Consider the following 19,537-nt stretch of genomic DNA (forward strand, 5'->3'; position numbering starts at 1 on the left):
GGTGCTCTTTATTGACCAAAAGGTTTCCTACTCGTTTGTTCCACTTAGCTTCTCAAGAGTCGTTTTTAGATGCCACTTGTGAAGGTTCAGCATATCGATATATGGGAAGGATGAAGGGAAACAATTATCATAAAGCATCCATGTTCCTTTATTGAAAGGCAGGGCCACCAATGTTTTGTGCACACCAAATAAATCTGCCTTAATATGCTTTATGTTAACAAATAATGCTGATTATGTTTAGAAAATAAATTATTTTTTTAAGAAAAGGAACTCCATTAAGCTCAATGATTACAATTGCTTGATCATGTATATATCATCCTTTAAGGCCGACAACTGATCAAAAACATTTTATAATGGAAAAGTCATATATATACGTTGGATGATAGGTAAGTTAACCTTGAATCAGAGACCACTACCCCATTATTGCTACTTGTTAATGCTTTCATCTCTCTTAAACAGTAGTGGATATCATATTTGCGAATCAAATCCCATTTGAAGAAAATGGTTAAAATCTAAACCACAATTGAGTCCCTTCTCTCTTGTGATTTTTCATCAATTATGATGGCCTGATGATCAAAACTGCCATTCTCGTTGTTAGTACCAATATCTAATTTAGCTGCTTCTATTTGCTGCTCCATTAATGGCTGTTGAGACTTGTATTCCCTGCTTTTACCCCACAGCACAAGATATAGACCCACAATTATGATGATAGCTCCAATCACCCTGCAAATTGTAACATTAGTTTTCTCTTTTTTTTTTATTTTTTTTTTACTTTTAAATATGTTATGGTGATATGAGTTTGAAGACTACCTTCCCAAAAACATTTGTTCTGCAAGAATGAAAGATGCCATTATAGCTACAATAACCATACAAAGTGGACTAAAAGCTGTAACGAAAACAGGTCCTCTGTCTTTCATTATCACTCCTTGAATGTAGTAAGCAAGTCCTGAACATACAATACCCTGCAAAACCATACATTTTGAATTTATAAAGGAAAAAAAGGTTTAATTTCAGAGTTGAAAGAAGTGAAACAGAGGTGAAAAGTTCATACACTGTATGCAGCTGTAAGTAACTTGGTGTCCCATTTAATAGCCCAAATAGAAGCCTTTCCCGTTTCCATTACTAAAGCTGCTACGGTGGCTTCAAGTGTTCCCATCAAGCATATCCAAACCGTGAGAGAAAGCTCAGCTGGATATGTTTTCAACGTGACTGCCTATTAAAACACCCACCAATGTCAATGTCAAATGGACAAGTAAATACATTCCAAGAATTTTACTGTAAAAATATTCTTATTCCACTTACTTGAAGAATCACGAAACAAGCATAGCTGAAGCAACCAACAGCGATCAGTAGACCACCTTTGATGGTGTCGTGGAAATCCGTCCTGTTTTTGGCAGCTGCTTCATGGTTATTAATCCTTCCTGTGGTCCAAAACAACTCAAGCACTGGTCCTTTCATCAGTGTCATCACCATGGCTCCTGCAACCGTTGCAAGGGTACCGAAAACTTTTGCGTGGCTGCGGATTGATCTGAAGTTCACCTTCTCAAGCCTGCATACATATTTTAGAAAGAAAAAAAAAATCAATACTAGTCCATGTTTATGATTCCCTGAGTTCCTCTGTTCATACCTTAAAATCCAAGCCATTAGAAAGGTAATGGCAGGAAGGATATTATACATGGCAGCTGCAAAGGTTGCAGTGGTGTACTTCATCCCCACATAATACAAGTTTTGGTCAATGACTGGCCTGCCAAATGATATATACAAACATTTGTCAGATATTATTATATGATGTTCAAAACAAAAAGGAACTCGTAATTCAAATTGGCTAATTACTCCAGTAAGCTGAGAAGCATTATTTTGATGAAGATTGATATGGTCATCTTAGGCCTCACTTTCCTATCAAACAAACAAAAGGTTCAAAACTTCCATGTGAGTTCTATTACAATAATTACAAACACTACATTGTTACACATATCTGTATTATATATGTAGAGATAGATATAAATACTTTTCGAGAATGACTGCAAAAGGAGCCATAACAAGGGTGGCAATGGCGTGGCGGTAGACTACGAGTACATAATTGCTCATGCCTTGGTTGAGAGCAGCCTTAGATAAGATATCCATTCCTGCAAGGCCAACTTGCAGGAAAATTGCAGCGAAATATGGCTTGAACTTACCTAAAGAACCCATTCCTTGGTTCTTCGTAATATAATATCTTATGAATATATGAATGCACACTGGTTTCAGTTCTCAAAACTTATAGAACATTGAAGTTAATGATGTGATGCACTCATGAGGGAATTGTGGTATCTGTTGCTTCCTATTTATAAGTAAGATGGTGTTCGACTTTAGTGCCAAATTCTACCAAACTTACAGGTCATTTTCTAATGCCAAAACAATTATATTACTAGTACGATCCTCGCAATACCTGCCCACGAACTCAGTTGCACCGCGTACTCTATTACTCTGTTTTTTCCGCAGCTTAACCAGTTGGCCAAATTATTTTTATTTGATATTAAAAATATAAATTAATGGAGTACTAATAATTATATTTAAACATAATTAAACACTATCTATCATAAACAAATATTAAGGTTTAAGCATATTTATATATAATTAATTATGTTTAGATAACGTTATTAATATTTATTTATAAGTCTATTATGAGATGTTATATTATTATTTATGGATGTACTGACAATGCATCAAATATTCTCCCTTTAGTTAGGGATTAATATTTGATGCACTGTCAATGTATTGGTCTTGTGCACCATTAATAAGACGATACATCACCAATGATATAAAATAAAAAATATTGAATCACTTGAAAAATAAATAAAATCAATTTTATTTAAACATTATTAAACATTAATAATTATAATTATTTCGTTTCTCTTTTAGGTTTCAAATTTCGGGTTTTAGGTTTCAAGTTTTGACTTTTGATTTTTGGATGTCAGGTTTTGAGTTTTTTTACACGAGTGACGATGTGTCAATCTTATAATTAACTGATGGTGTATGAGATCTATGCACTGACAGTGCATTAAATATCCTAATGTGAGGGAAAATATCCTATCATGAGGGATAATAAACATTACATTATGGAATAATATTTGATGCATAGTCAGGCCCGACCCTCGGGGTCGCTTGGAGGTGCGGGCGCCCAGAGACAAGGCTGAAAAGGGTCCAAAATCTTGTTTTCTAGTTTTTAAAGGCCCCAAAAAAATTGTTTTTAGCTTTTAAGGGTGCAAAATTTTTTTACCAACTTTTAAGGAACCTAAAACCCATTTTATTATTTTGTCTAGGGCCCAAAAATGTCTAGAACAGACCCAAGTCAATTCATCAAGTCTGATGCATCATTAGTGAATAATAATATAATTAAAATATCTTTAGGGTGATATTGACTTGAATAGAGCGGTGGTTAAAATTTTTGGTAAACATTTGTTTGGTATCGAGCCATGATACCCCCATCTTCTATCTTTAATATTGTATCAAAATTTTTAGTAATTTTATTTCATTTAAATACATGATCCCACTATAACATAAAAAGTTTAAACTTTAAAAATTATCTTTATTTAATTTTAATATATAAATGTTAAAAGAATATATAAAATCTTTTATAAATTTAATTCTATCAATATAGAATATTTTTATATTGTTTATTTTTAACCTAATTATTCCTTTTTTGAAACTATTTTTTTAATTTGTAAAATTCTGTTAATTTGATTTTTCCTAAAATAGTTATTTAACAATTTGCGTTTTGAATTAATAAAATTTAAAATTATTCAGATTTTTAATTCTTTCTGCAAATACATTCTTAAGTAAGCAAGCGTTTGATCCGAAAGGTTGAGAACAATTTTTGCCTCTTGGAACGTGGAACGTATAACTTGGAGTATTTTAATATTTCATTTTAGTGATTCACAAATGTAATTTAGTTTTCTTTTCATAAAAAATTATTTTTTAGTCAAAGTTCAGACACAAATATTCGGGGAGTTGTAATGGTTGTAACTTTTATGTGAAGTCAAACACAAACTTTGAAGCATGATTGGGTGGAGAATTACACTCCTAATCTCACACTGTTAGCCCAAGCAAAATGACTGTGACAAGTAAGAACAAGTATAGAAAGTCTGATAGATTGCTTAAGTTGGTGGAAGATATCAGTGAAAAATAAGTATAGAAGTTTGATTAATCCTTGATAAATGTGTAGCTTTTTAATATTTTCTTTTCAATTCTGTTATTTATGTTTTCAATCATATGATTAGGAATAAACTTTCAATTCAGTATAATTTTAATGTTTTAGTTATAACTTGAGTTATAAATCCTTATTTTGGATCAATAATATACTGATCCAAAAGAAATTAAAAGATCTAACTGAAGTTATTTCATGACTAGAACCCCAAGAGTGTCATGAACGCGCCTAAAATGGCTTGAAAGTTTGATGCGAAAATTATTGAAAAAAAACTTAGAAAAATTTTGCTTTATTTAATTAAGGGCACCTTTTTATTTTCTCCCTTATATTATTATTTTTACCTTATAAATAGACACTATTAGATCAAGACTTGAGAGATATCTAGACAAGCCACTCTTAGTTTTATTTTGATTTTGTATTTTATTTTCTTCATCGATTTCTAAACTTCTTTTTTAGTCAAAGGATCATTGAAGTTTGATTCAGTAAATTCATAAGATCTAATTTGTTCTTAATACTTCTTTTTTGTTTAGTATTTGCACATATTTTGTTTTAATTAAAATTGTTCAGGTTTGTTGAATATCTGGCCAGTATTTGATAACGTAGAACGATTTTCTTGTCACTTAGAATAATTAAATTGGTAATTGTTTAATTCATTCTAATACTAGTGACAAGCTGTATAAATTGCTTATATCATAGTTTACAATTATATGGTTTAAATGTGTGATCTAGCTTAAATGAATCTTGCTGAGGTGAGTTTGTTGGTTAGAATTAGGTCTCTCTAGTTCTTAATGTTGCTAATAAGTTAAATCTTAGGTGTTGAGTTACGAGATTATTTATTGGTTAGGGAAGTAATTTCAAACGAGTTGTCCCTGGGTTATCGAATAAGTAAAGAGAGATTGGTCGTCCGCCATTGAGTTAACATCTAGAACTAATTTATTAAAGGTATTTAAATTATCATTGCATCAATGATTGAATGTATGAATCAAAAAGAAATTTTACTTTTGGCTAGAGTTTCTTCCCGTTGATTTTTTAAACTTTTAATTATTGATTTCTTCATTTTAGTTTTTAATTTAAATTTAGTTTTTCATTTTATAAAAACTCCCTCTTTTTATTTACTTGCTTTTGCTTAAGAAATAAAATTATTATTGATATCTGTGAAATACGATCGTAATTGTTACTTTCTACTAATGTTATATTTTCAAATGGGTTTTATTTTTTTAGATCTCGACAACCTAACAATTCCTCATTTCAATTCTCAAACTCATAAGCTTTATGTCCTAGTATATTTGGATTTAATGCAAGTTAAATTTATTAAATTTAAGTTTTTTTATCCCTAAAAATAAAATAAAATTATAGATAAAGAAGTAAGGTCAAATTCTAGAAATATGAGATAACCAGAATTTTGTTCTGTATTGACTAGAAATTAGTCATGGTCATCATTAAGCCTATAAATAAACCCTTTTCTAACCTAGAAAGATTAACCCATAACACATTTAAGTATTAGTTTTAACAAGCTTTCAGGGAATTCTGTGTTTAAGTTTTGAGGGTTTAGTTATTATCTCCATCTTTGTACTCTTCGTTTTTGCCAATTTAGTGAATTTATCTTTTCCCATGATTTTTTATTCTCTTCGAAGGGGGTTTCATGTAAAATTTGTGTGTTCAATCTTCTCCACCTTTTCGATTTCGTTGTTTATATAGGTTAGTCCTCTACAAATTGGTATTAGAGCTTAGTTCGATTTCTGCATTTAACCCGTTCAGAGATGACAACAATAAGGTTTGACATTGAGAATTTTGATGGCATCACAAATTTTAATTTGTGGCAAGTTCGGATGACTACAATTCTAGTTCAGAATGGTCTAAAAAAAGGTCATTATCGAAAAAAAGCCTGATAATCTATATCTGTCAAAATGGAAAGATCTTGATGAGAAGGCCCTGTCTGCAATTCAGTTGTGCCTCACGAATAGTGTATTGCAGGAGGTGTTGATGTAGAAAACAACATTCGTCCTGTGGAAAAGGTTAGAAACCCTTTACACAACAAAGTCTTTAGCTAACTGATTGGTGTTGAAACATCGGTTATACACGTTCCGTATGAACGAAGGTGAGCACCTTAGAGGTCATATTAGTAAATTTATTACTCTTTTGAGTGATTTAAAGAATGTTGCGGTTCAAATTAATGATGAAGATCAAGCTATGCTATTATTGTGCTATTTACCCCCTTCATATAAGTCTTTCAATGAGACCTTGATTTATGGTAGAGATAAACTCTCATTTGAAGATGTGAAGGGTCACTTGTTGAGCAAAGAAAAACTCAACAATGAGTTTAATTCAGATAAGCAAACCTCGGTTTTGGTAGCATCAAGGAATCGAGATAAGAGATGTCACTACTGTAAGAAGTTAGGTCACGTTAAGGCAGCTTGTTACAAACTGCAAAATAAGAGGGCTGCTGAAAGCAGCGAGGAAGAATTAGCTAATGCTAATTCGGCCGATGAAAAGGGTAATGATTGGTTATCGGTGTCTACGACCAAAAGGTCCAAGTTTACGTCCGAATGGATCCTAGATTCGGGGTATTCTTTCCACATGTGTCCCAACAGGGATTGGTTCTCCACATACGGTTTAGTTGAATGTGGAGTTGTCCGTATAAGGAACAGTTCATCCAGTAAGACAATCGGTATAGGTACCATTCAGATTAGGATACACGACGAGACAATCAAGACACTGTTAGATGTCAGGCATGTACCTAATATAAGGAAGGATCTCATCTCCTTGAGTACTTAGACTCGAAGGGTTCTAGAATTGACATCGAGTCTGTAACAACTCAATTTTGGGTCTGGCCGAAACAGTGGTTTTAGGACCACAAATATGACGTAGAAAAATTTTATTTTTATTATATTTTTATGGTCTACAATTTTATGGGATGATTTAGTGAAAATTTCGTTTGAAAATTTTGACGTATGGGCACTCAATTTAGTCAAAAGAATTAAATTGTAAAAAGTGCAAAAGTTGAGTTTTACATGCTAAAGGTGTCTAATTGCTATGAAATTTTAAATTAGAGGTCCTTAAATGGTAATTAGACCATTGGTTAAGTTTTTGGACAAAAATGGACATGGTTAGGTATGTTTCTAAAGTTTTTCATTAAGGGCATTTTAGTAATTTGGTAATTAAATGAATGAAAAAGCCAAATTAAAAGCTAATTTTTGCTCATCTTCTGCCCCATGGCCGAATGTACCAATAACAAACTATGGCTAGGGTTTTTCAATCTTCCAAGCTCGATTGTATGTCCGTTCTAGCCCTGTTTTTAATGATTTTTATGTTTTTGAAATCCTCTTAACATGATCTATCTATTTCTACAACTAATTTAAGAAATAATCAAGGTCTAAAATTTTATCCATGATGGATATTTGTGTATTTTGATGTCTAATGGTAGGAAATGTATGTTTGGTGTATGTTAAACGACTTTTGCTAAGTGACTTTCGATGAAAATGCCTAAAAGGACCTATTTGTAAAAAGTTATAAAATAGGTGTTAAAATGAAAATAAAAGAAAAATGTGGGCTTCTATAAGCATTGTATAAGGTTCAGCTAGGCATGGGTATTGAAGAAATTGAGTACATTTCATTTTACGAGCCTAGGGACTAAATTGTAAAATGTCAAACTTTAGGGGTAAAAATTACATTTTTTCCATAATGTTATTTTGGGCTGATTTGAATAGTATAATGATTATATAAGTTAAATGTGATATTATAGATAAAGAAAAACGAGGTTCGAAATTAGAACGGGGGAAAACAAGTATTTAACGGTTAAGCCTGTTTTGCCATTTTTATGTCGAGGTAAATTCATATGTTTAATAAGCATTAAATTATATATGTATAAATTCTTAATTGATATAATTTTGGTAAATTCTATATTATTGAAATGAAATGTGAATGCTATTGAGTATGATACTACTAAAATGACCAACAGAGATTTGATACAGAGAAAGTCCCGGTTGAACCTTAGGAATAGATAGGATACAAATGTCATGACATTAGGGTTACTAAGATTACATGTAAGACCATATCTGGGATATGACATCGATATGAGACTTCGTATAAGACTATAGCTAGGTTATTGGCATCGATACGAGATTTCATGTAAGACCATATTTGGGATATGGCATTGGTATGGTACTGTGTGTACGAGATTCCCGAGTATCCTTTAGTATTCCAAGTGGTTCAATGGGAAATTCAATAGGTATGTCAAAGAAGAGAAAAAGTATGTAAGTATTACAAATTGGTACAGGTATGTACGTAAAGTCTATATGCATTAACTTCATGAAATTGTGAGTTTAGATTTCCATGAGAACGATTTTGTGAAAACCTTGTAATTTTTGGCCTATACTTGTGACGCATGAAATTCTTGATAAATTTGGTTGAGGATCATGTGATTGCCTTCAGGGCCAAATTAAGTTATGATATAGCATGTTTTATTCACACAAATTGTGATTTATCGGATATGAGAAAAAGGAATGATTGGCATAATTGCTTATTAAAATGACTATGGAAGTATAGGAAAATATGAGCTTTAATAATTGAAAGATGTTAAAATATATGCTTGAAAAGTGAACACTCATAATTAATGTGCATGTTTATTATGAGGTTTGAAATGATTGGTTGATTATGGTAAACGGTTATAATAGAGAGATTTCGGTTATTAGGCTAATGTCAAGACATGTTAAATTATGCTTGCAAATTGATAGAACAAACAATGTGACTGAATAAGTTATAACTTTGAGTTTTAATGCAATTTATGTTATCTTGTGTTTATATCATTGGATTTGGTAAATGATTGGTAAGAGTTGCTTATTATGTTCATACGGGCTTACTAAGCTATATAGCTTACCCCTTTCCTTTCCCATGTTTTATAGTGCCGTCAGGCTACCTCGGGTTGGAGATCGCCGGAGATTCTATCACACTATCAAGCTATCATTTTCAGTATTGATGAATTCAAGTATTTTGAGTTAAGACATGTATAGGGACTTGGTCATTTTGTTATATGCGTCATATGATTTTAGTCAATGTAATAGCTTGTAATCGTCAAAGGCTTGTTTTGCTATTTGGCCATGTAAGTTGGCTTATATTGGCTAACATGGTTGTAAGCCTAAGTATATTCATATATGTGTCAATGTCTATGGTGATATGATCATGGTATACTTGGTGAATTTGAAATGTTTGGAAATGTGATTTATGGCAAGATTGTGTAATTTTTGGAAATGTTACCAACTGATGAGATGAGGAATTTGAGTATAATTAGGTAACTAGAAAGTAATTGAATGAAGTCTAATAAATGTGAAATTTGTATGTTTGATTTAGGGCTTAATAAATGTAGTGAATATGTTAGATAAAAACATTGAGTTGGGATGTTTTAACCATGAATTTGGATGTTTTAGTTGCCTAAGTATGTATTGTTTTGTGCTTTTAAATTAGGGTAAGTGTATGTGTGAATAAGGGTGGCGAATGGCTTGGTAAATAGCCTTATTATTGTCCACACAGGTAGACACACGGGCGTGTGTCTACGCCGTGTGTGACACACGGTCAGCCACATGGGCGTGTGATCTGACCGTGTGTCCACTGTACCTAAATTGTTGTAAAACAGAATGCTCAGTATCGAGCATACGGGCATGAGACGCAACCGTGTGTCTCAACCATGTGAAAGATACAGCCTTAGGACACGGGTGTGTGTCTTGGCTGTGTGACTTCAATTTCTTCTTGGGTGACAAATAGAGAGTTACATGGGTTAGGGACACAGGCGTGTGTGACTACACGGCCTACCCACACGGGCGTCTCCCAGGCCACATAGGTGTGTGACCCTTGTTTAGGCAAAAATTTTCTAAGTGTTGTAAAATTTTCTAAAGTTCTCGGTTTAGTCTTGAACCACTTCCAAAGCATATTTTGGGCCTCGTAGGCTCATTTTTAGGACGATGTGATTGATTGTTAAAAAGTTTTAATTTGGTGCCTAATTTACAACTTGGAATGTATGTTTGCTTCTGTTTACATTCGGTAATGCCTCGTACCCTGTTTCAACGTCGAATACGGGTAAGGGGTGTTATAGAGTCAAGAAAAATGAAAGTGTTTCATGGAGCTCTCATTCTGATGAAAGGTCAAAAGACTAGCAGTCTTTATGTTCTACAATGTTCAGCGATACTAGTAAAACAACAAGTTTCTCATCAATTAAAAAGTCAGAATCGACTCATTTGAAGAAAAGGCAATTTGGTCATAGGAGAGAAAAATGTATGATTGTTTTGAATAAGAGAAATTCTCTTTTGAATGTAGGATTTGGAAAGACAGAGCACTGCATTTTTGGAAAATAGACTCGAGTCAGTTTTGATTTGGCAGTGTACAAGTCGAAGACCAGAAGTCTTATGGTTTCAAAGTTTAAGCAAGGCTTGGACTCACTTAATATCTTGCAAAGTTCGAGATAGGCCCGTGTCAGGATCGACAAAGAAGGTATTATGGAAATACGAGTCAAGGTGGAGATCTATAGAGTATGCCTCACATTTCTGTCAAATTAAGACACAAACTGAGAGTGACGTCGTGAGGAGGAGCCATGCCACTTCACGAGGACACAGCGATGAAACAGGTGAGAGGTGATTTTCCATAATTCGGTGTAGTAGATTAAGCTAGTTTTTGCATTTAAGGCCTTGAATACAAGCATTTTTGTTATGTTTTTTTTATTTTTAATTACATTCAATAAAATGTGCAAATTGAGTCTTTTATTGACCTTAGGGGCCAAATGAGACCTAAGGGTGAGCTAAAGCACTTTGTGAGTATGTAGGAGACCATTAGAAGGCGTATTAAACGAATACTGGTCACTATTCGCAACAAGGATGACTCGATGTCACAACATTGAGAACATAATGGAGAAAGCTCAAATCTGCCTTCGATGTCACGACACAGACTAAAAGTGTCACGACATACTTCTGAAGATAGCTGAAGAGGGGTATATTGATTGCTATGTCGTGACACAGGTCCTAGCATGTTGCGAAAATGACTCTGTGATGAAAATTAAATACGAAGTAAGGCCTTTTTAGTCTGCATAATCAAACCTAAAGCTCGGGAACGCCAGCTAACCTAGGGTTAAGGACGACAGCCACCTGAAGGCTATAAATAAGCTCATTTGTCACTTTTTATGGACATAATTCCTTTAGCCTAAATTTTTTAAGTAAAATTTAGTTTAGTTTCTTTCGTTCTTAGGTTTTAGATTTCTTTTCATTGTTCTTGTGGATTTTAAGAGACCTGAATTGTGGAAGCATTCAAACTTTGTGGATTCGTAATTAATCTCAATACAACCACGCTCTTTCATTTACTTTATCTTGTCGATTTAATTAGCATGCTTTCTCTTTATATCGATTTCATATTGTCTTTGAAAGCCATGAGGAACTAATACCTCTATGGGGGATTATCGAGTGGAGGTATGATTTATTAACAGTTTTGTAGGGTTACTCAATGGATCAACTGTTTGGGAAAGGAAGAACATGAAACAAACCCTGGGCCTGACAACCCTGGGAAGTCATCAAGGTAGGAATTAACCCAAACTTGGTATTGCCCATTCCCGAACACCTTCACACCAAGCCAGTCTGAACTGTGAGGTCAAAAGATAAATCGTTCTTGTTGATTTGTTTGTTAGTGGAAGATCGGAAGGTCCTACTAGGGTAGCGACTAGTTGATTGACGAGGAATCGAGGTGATAGTTGATGGGGATTATTGAAGCGAGCTAATCACCCATAATCGAGATTTTATTTACTCTACTCTTCTATCTCTTGAATTTTATTTCTTTTATGTTATTTTATTATTATTATTATAAAACCTTAAGAAATTCTTTTCTATGTGCTCATACTATAATTTATTTAAAGTACTACTTAGATTTTTTAGTGTTTAGAGAATTGATCTAGCAATAGCCTCATTGGGGTACGATTCTCAGAGTACTCACCTACTTTGTTATAAAAACTATATTACAACTCGACCCATATATTTGTGGAAACTGCCTTGTAGTTCTCTATTTTATTGTAGTATTCTCACTCTGGACTGTAGTACTTTCGGAGATGGTCAAGTTGTTGGCGCCATTGCTGGGGAGGCAACGCCACTAGTTCGATTTTAATTTTTTCATTTTAAAAGAGTAATTAGGAAATTTGTATGTTATAGTTACAACTTTCAATTTATTTTGTTAATTAACACTTCTAACACTTGTTTATTTTTCAAAAATCCCAGACATTGTTAACGAAATAATCAGTCAACACAAAGTAATGAGTGATTTTTATTATATGTGGTCCGATGTAGACTTCGATTATGACAATGATATTTACAAAGAAGGGGTCTATGAAAATTGGGAGAGCTAAGAGAATGGACAATTACTGATACTTGAATTAAGTCAACACCAAGGAGAATCCCCAGTTCTTCCCCAAGATGATAATGACCATGATGATATGCCATCAAAAAGGTAACAAGAGGTGCTAAGTATGAAATTGAGCAGAGAGGAGATTGTCAACTTATAGCTTGGGAAGAAGAACTTCCAGACTATTATCCACTTCAGTAGACAGAAAAATATTCAGACGAATCAAACAAAACTTTGTAAAGAGAAGATATGGAGCTAGTGGAGGAAATGGATACTGAATCGAAAAAATCAAATAGACATGGAAATCATTGTCCTAGCAATCTAAGTTAATGCTGACGTAGCTAAACTACAAGAACAATATAATATAGACCCACTAATAGAGATAATGATAGTTAGGACTGAGTTAATAGAAGAATGTCTATCAATTCAAAAATTCACAGAACAAAAAGAAGAAAAACCAATAGTCCCGAAGGATAAACCTGAATTGACTATCCTTTTCATATCTTTAGTTCTAAATCAAGCACCCCGGAAGTTTATAGATCCGAGAATTTGCTAGATGTTGAAAAGAGTGGGAAAATTATATGTTTACAAAACTTAGGATCATATAACATGTTTCAATCAAATTAAAAAATTGATGTGTAAAAGTATCGAGCGGCTATCATGAAGTGTTCGAGTCTTACGAGAACCATTGAAGGGAGTTATCTGCGGGCCGATGGATGAATTTAAGATCCCACAGAAGTAGAACTTCAGTAGCACACTTCAATATTTTTTCCCTATCCCTCTGCAAATCACCTTAAAAAGTACTACTGAAAAGCCATACTTGATCAATGAGAAGGACAGAAACACCATAGAAAATAATTGTGAACCACAATCTTTAACCATTTTCCAAAGCATAAATACTAAACACCAATTAAAGCAGTTGTGTGGGTATGTGGTTGTGCAAATCATTGATAGTTATGACCTGTGAAAAGAGTTGTCGGTCATTAAAGTAGGTTGGAAAGGTAAATTTAGATAAATAGACAACTAAGGTGAATAGAATGGCATGATGGGTGTTGGACTAATATAGAAAGAAACAAATCATAAGGATCAAGCTGTTGCAAAATGACTGAGTTGACGGATGAGTCCGGCAGCAAGACCTAACACTCTCCCATCATTTGATTATTACTAACTGTACCAACTGTATACTTCGTTAATCAAGTTGTTAATATATCACAAGTAGGTCAAAGACAAGTCTAATAAGTTCTTGGAGCAGTCTGAAGATTGAAAATTTGGGAAACAAGGTCAACGTTGCAACACAGACAAGTCCGTGTTGCAACATTGTGAGCAGGAACTACGAACTTCAAAATCAACTCGATGTTGCAACATCACTAACCAGTGTCGCGACATAGAAGACAATTTTTGGAGAATTTCAAAACTGTAGGGTGTGTTGTGACATCGAACTTTGGTGTTGCAACATGAGTATTCTGCTAGGGATGTCGTGACATAAAACCCTTGTGTCGCGACATCTCTACAAATTTTTGCAACGTCGACCCAGCCTATTGAAACAACACGTAAAACTTTTTTTTAATCCTAAAACAAATCAACCTCATAATCTAAACCATTTGAAACCACTAGCCTTTTCCACAAACCTCAAAACCCCTTTTCCATCTTAAACCTTAAAACACACCAACCTCTCATCATAACCTTTAAGGCTTTATTTGGAGTCTTCATCAAGTCTTTGACGGAGAAATGAAAGTATTTGCCAAGAAGTTGAGATTAAGTAATCATTTGTTCATACTACTGTTATATTATTCATTGTTTTGCTGGAAATTTTAATTATAAAATGCCTCCTAAAGAATAAGAGGACCATGGTTCAAGAGACATTGAGAGTTTCAAACTCATCTCGATTTCAAAATGTTAATGTGGAAAAATATTTTTTAGAGTCGCAAGGGAGACCATTAATCTAGGAACGAGGGTTCGAACCCTCCATGGTCCATTGTAAAGAAGTTTAGACTTTGGTTTGTTACCATCAATGAGAGTAGTTCTACGTTATTTCCATGAATAATGCAATCTTACCTGTGGTTCAAGAATTTTATGCATCCCTTAAGGATCAAGTGATTAAACAAGGCTATAATGTAGTGATAACTGATGTTGAAGTAAGAGGGAAGACGTTCCAATCTCCCCTAATGATATTTGTGAATTTTATAACATCCTATTCTATGAAAAAGATTTTATTGATAGTACTGATTAGACAAATTTTAAAATATTGATATGAAAGATGTTATGAAATATTTAACACAATGTCGGGGGAGTTAGAACTATAGGCCAGACACAGAGCTTCCAGCAAATTTCAATTAGGCCATTATGTTTCCTATTGCTAAGATGTGGATGCAATTCATTGGCATTATAATTGCACCTGCATTGAATGTTTCTAACGTTAATGCCTTTCGAGCTATTTTTTTTATATGGTATTCTACAACGTAAACATATCTATGTAGGGCACTGGATCTTACGAGAAATGAAATGATGTGTATGGAGCCAGAAAGCTGGACTGTCATTTCCCCATCTAGTAATAGCACTATGTCACTAGGCAGAAGTGCCAATGAGTGAAAAAGAAAAGTGTATCAAGCCAACAAGAAGCATCATTGGAGACAGACTCTATACCCAGTACGTTGAGCTTCAGTAAAATTAAATTACAAAATGGAATCAAAAGAGGAAAAAGAAAATGGACGTGTCGACATCACTCAAACAGAAATATCAATCAAAGGATAGGAAGGGAGCCCATGAAAACATAGAAGCAAAACTCGACAGGATGATAAGATGGATGCAGGAAACAAGCCTGGTACTCTAAGAATTTGCAAAAATGAATGGGTTACACACTCCAAATTATCCCCTGGACATGTTAAGGTCGACTCCGACTCATCAAGGTGAGGGGGCTAATTTTGAAGAGGAAAGTGCTACTCAAGAGTACCTTAGAATAGAGGACGAATTTGAAGCAGAATTTCAGCCGCAATTTTGTATACCAAAATGGCTTGTTAAACGAAGCCCAACTCGCCATGTGCCTTCAACGAGTGGGAGCTCTCACGAAACACATGACAAGGAAAAGGGAAAAGCTCCGATGGAAATGAGGCGGACACCACAATGGGATGATGAGAAGGAGGATTGAACATTTTTATTATTGTTGAATTATTTTGATTCAGATAATTAGGAGTAGGATTAATAGTAGAATTTTAGTTATCTTTTGTTTAGGTTTTCTATGTAAGAACCCAACATGAAAGAGACACAAAATAATTCGAGCTTTACACGATCAAAAGAAGAATCACCCACCATTAGCAGTTGAAGCAACCACGACCAGTCGGGTATCTTTTTTCCTTAACTTTTTATGGGCTACACATTGAGGACAATGTGTTAACTAAAGTGTGTAAGGGGTAACAGAGAAAATTCAATTATTTATTTCTACATTTTTCTTTGATTCTTCTTGTTTTTGGTATGCTAGAGCTTGTAGAAATACAAGTGATTGGTTAAGAGCATGTACATAGGTTGCTTGTGTTTACAAATAAAATTTGCATAATGATAGGTGATTTTAAATTTTTGATTATTAGGCTACTAAATTTCTTTATGTTACACTGTAAATAGGCATTAAGCAATCAATTGAACCAAGTGATATAGAAAATATAAGGAAATGAGCATGCTACAATGAATAATTAATGGTAGAATTTGAGTTTGTTTGGTTGATTAAGTTTGTGCATGTCGAGATATTTAAGGATGACCTACGGAATTGTTTGAAAAACATACAGAGCCAAAATGCTGATCTATTTGTGCTTCACCTTTAGTACAAATTGTTGAGCTTGTTGATACTTCTTGATGAACCTCATTACAAACTCCGAGCCTAAAAATGTTAATCTATAGTTGCCCTTTTTCGTTTGTCCTGCATTGCACGACTATAGACGTTTGGCCATATGTATTGAGGGTTAAGTAGATACATCACGAAAGAGGTTGTAAAACTAGAGTGAAATAGGAAAGATTGGTGTGATATAGGAACTATTAATTAGCCTAATATGTGAAACAACAAGAAAAAATCCAAAAAGAAAATTAGTATGAGTAGAAAAAGTCTTAAACCAATGAAAAAGCATTCATGAGTAAGATGTATTTAAAAGGAAAAGAAAAAAGACAAAGTCACAAAAGAAAAAATCGTTCATTGGTGCACAAAACTCATAAGACTAGCCGTAGTTACTATGTCATGCTATGACTTCCTATATATGGAGAGACAAGGAAGGTGAGAGAAGGAGAAACAATGTGATGAGCAGGTAAGGGTTGCTGAGGGGGGAAAAATAGGGATCAATGCAATGTGCCAAATTACTTCTGTGTTTGTAACCCTCTTGATGCTTTCTATCTTTGAACTTTATACTTGTCCTAAGCCTCAAAACGTTACAAGTCAGAAAGTCCTATACGACTTAAATATCCTAATACACGAATGGACATCATACTAAACATAAGCATAAACAACTATTTATGTTCTACTTGGATAATCAAAGTACTTGTATAATTTATTGAAGGATCCAAACAGGTGAGACCCTTAATACTTGTATTTTTTGTAACATACTGAAATTAGATGTTTGAGATAAAAAATGGTAAGTCAATTATTCATCATGTTAAAGTTGTTAGTAAGCATAAAATCCCTAAGTCATATGCTCTGAAGTCAATACCTGTATGATATTTGCTCAAGGGTTGTCACTTTTATTTCTTGTTTCTGTTTACGTTGCTTGATGACAAGAAATGACTTAAGTGTAGGGGAGTTTGATATGCCATAATTCAGTTTAGCAAGTTAAACTACTTTTCGCATTTAAGGAGCTTGAATACAAGCATTTTCGTTATGTTTTAGTTAAATTTTCTTAGTTTTAATTACATTCAATAAAATGATTAATTGAGTCTTTTATTGACCTTAGGGGCTGAATGAGGCCTAAGGGTGAGATAACATACTTTATGAGTGTTCAGGAGACCATTATAAGGCATATTAAACGAATACTGGTTTCTATGTCGCAACACGGATGACTCGATGTCGCAACATAGGGAACAGAATGAAGAAAGCTCAAGTCTGCCTTCGATATAGTGACACAAACTGAGGGTGTTACGACATACGTCTGAAAATAGCTAAAGAGGAGTATATTGTTTGCTATGTCACGACACATGTAACACCTCTAACTCGTATCCGTCGTTGAAATAAGGTTATGGAGCATTACCGGTGTTTACGTTTCAAAACTATCAAAAAATTTAAACATTCAATTCACTACATCAATCATAGAAAAATCAATCAATAACATACATATTGTCCCTTATATGAGCCCTCGAGGCCCTAAAAACACATTAGAAACAAGTCAGGACTAAATAGGAAACATATAGAATTTTTCAGGAAAAAGTAAAAATTTCAAAACTGCAAAGGTCATACGGCTGTGTGACTCACATGGCTAAGAGACACATCTGTGTTTCAGGTTGTGTCAACATTCGAAGTAGGGACACACAACTGTGTTTCAGCCCATGTCTGTGCTCGTGTAACTCTCTAACTTGGGTCACACAGCCAAGCCACACGTCCGTGTTCCAGGCCGCGTAACTCTCGAAATACAACCTTTAAAGACCTATAGGAGACACACGACTATGTTACCTGGCCGTGTGTCACACACAGTTGAGACACATGCCCGTGTGGACGAAAAATAGGCCATTTCTAGGCCATTTCCTCACCCATTCATGCATACACCTATAACCAATTTATCACATGTGATCAAGCATCCCAAAGTACACCAAACTATACAACAACAAGCTATCCAAATAGGTACATATTCATACGAACAATATGCCCAAAAGACACCTCAATCACAACAATTAAACATGTATAACTAATGCTTAGTTTAGCCAAAATTACTATTTTGTACACATATCAAATCCACATTCATATGTACTTAATTTACTATTTAACATTTAGCATCATAAGCCATAAATACCAGCTACATTTTTTAATACCAAAATGACCATGTTCAACTTCCATCATCTAAGCATCATAAAAACTATAAATTCATCCATCAAAAAGCCATATACATATATCCACATATCATCCATTTTAGTCATTCAAAATGCCAAATTTACAAGCCAAAACATAATGGCTAAAACATCAACCAAACACCGATACATGTGCATATTTATCCAATTATCAATTAACTTGTTTCCATGCCAAAACATAACGTAATTGCTACATAATCACCACACCATATTAGATTCATGCCATATCTTATTCAAAACCTTTCAAAAGCTTACCATATATTGACCATGTTGAGGTCAATTCATCATATATCACTTTGGCCATTCAAACATGCTTTAACACATTATCAAATTAACACATATCAACAAGGCACCAAATGTACCAATCCTACATCACCCAAAACGACATAAACATGCCAAACACATCAATTAACATTCAACTAATCATCAACCATAAGTTCACCTATACATGCCATTATAACCTTAACCAAGATATCGAAATCTACCGATATAACTGCTGGATAGTGTGATAGATCTTTGATAAACTTCCAAACTGATCGAGCTTTTGATAATCTGAAAAGTAAAGGAAAAACAACTACGTAAGAAAATAATGCTTAGTAAGCTCGTATAAACTTTAGTCATATCAATCTATTTCAAGTATGAAATTTATACATATAAAGAATAATCCTATACCAATACTGCAAGATTCATGAAACCATATTCAAAAACTCACAAAGTGACTAAATCCATAGCATCACATATACATATCATCCCTAGCATAATCAGATTTTAAATAACTTTAAACCCCTTTCAAAATTTCTTATTTTCATTTGCATTTCATTACTTTCCATTTTATTTACTTTCTTTAGCTTAATTAACAACATCAGTTCAACTCATCATTCCCTTTTTCATCATTTTACACTTCAAGTATGAACTTACTATTTCGGTACCTTTCTGCACCCGTTTCAAATGCATAAC

General features: G+C 33.8%; 1 protein-coding gene across 1 annotated transcript; it reads right to left on the reverse strand.

Annotated features, from left to right (window-relative positions):
• Nucleotides 1–288: 288 nt before the first annotated feature.
• Nucleotides 289–2,301, reverse strand: LOC107948820 (WAT1-related protein At2g37460). The gene is made up of 7 exons (XM_041111116.1): nucleotides 2,009–2,301; nucleotides 1,834–1,896; nucleotides 1,628–1,744; nucleotides 1,303–1,549; nucleotides 1,052–1,213; nucleotides 811–962; nucleotides 289–723 (listed from the first exon to the last, which is right to left on the reverse strand). The coding sequence occupies exons 1-7, from the start codon at nucleotides 2,188–2,190 to the stop codon at nucleotides 513–515; spliced, it is 1,134 nt and encodes a 377-aa protein (XP_040967050.1). The 5' UTR covers nucleotides 2,191–2,301; the 3' UTR covers nucleotides 289–512.
• Nucleotides 2,302–19,537: the final 17,236 nt, after the last annotated feature.

The sequence above is a fragment of the Gossypium hirsutum genome, chromosome A04, assembly GCF_007990345.1.
Source record: "Gossypium hirsutum isolate 1008001.06 chromosome A04, Gossypium_hirsutum_v2.1, whole genome shotgun sequence".
Taxonomy (NCBI): Eukaryota; Viridiplantae; Streptophyta; class Magnoliopsida; order Malvales; family Malvaceae; genus Gossypium; species Gossypium hirsutum.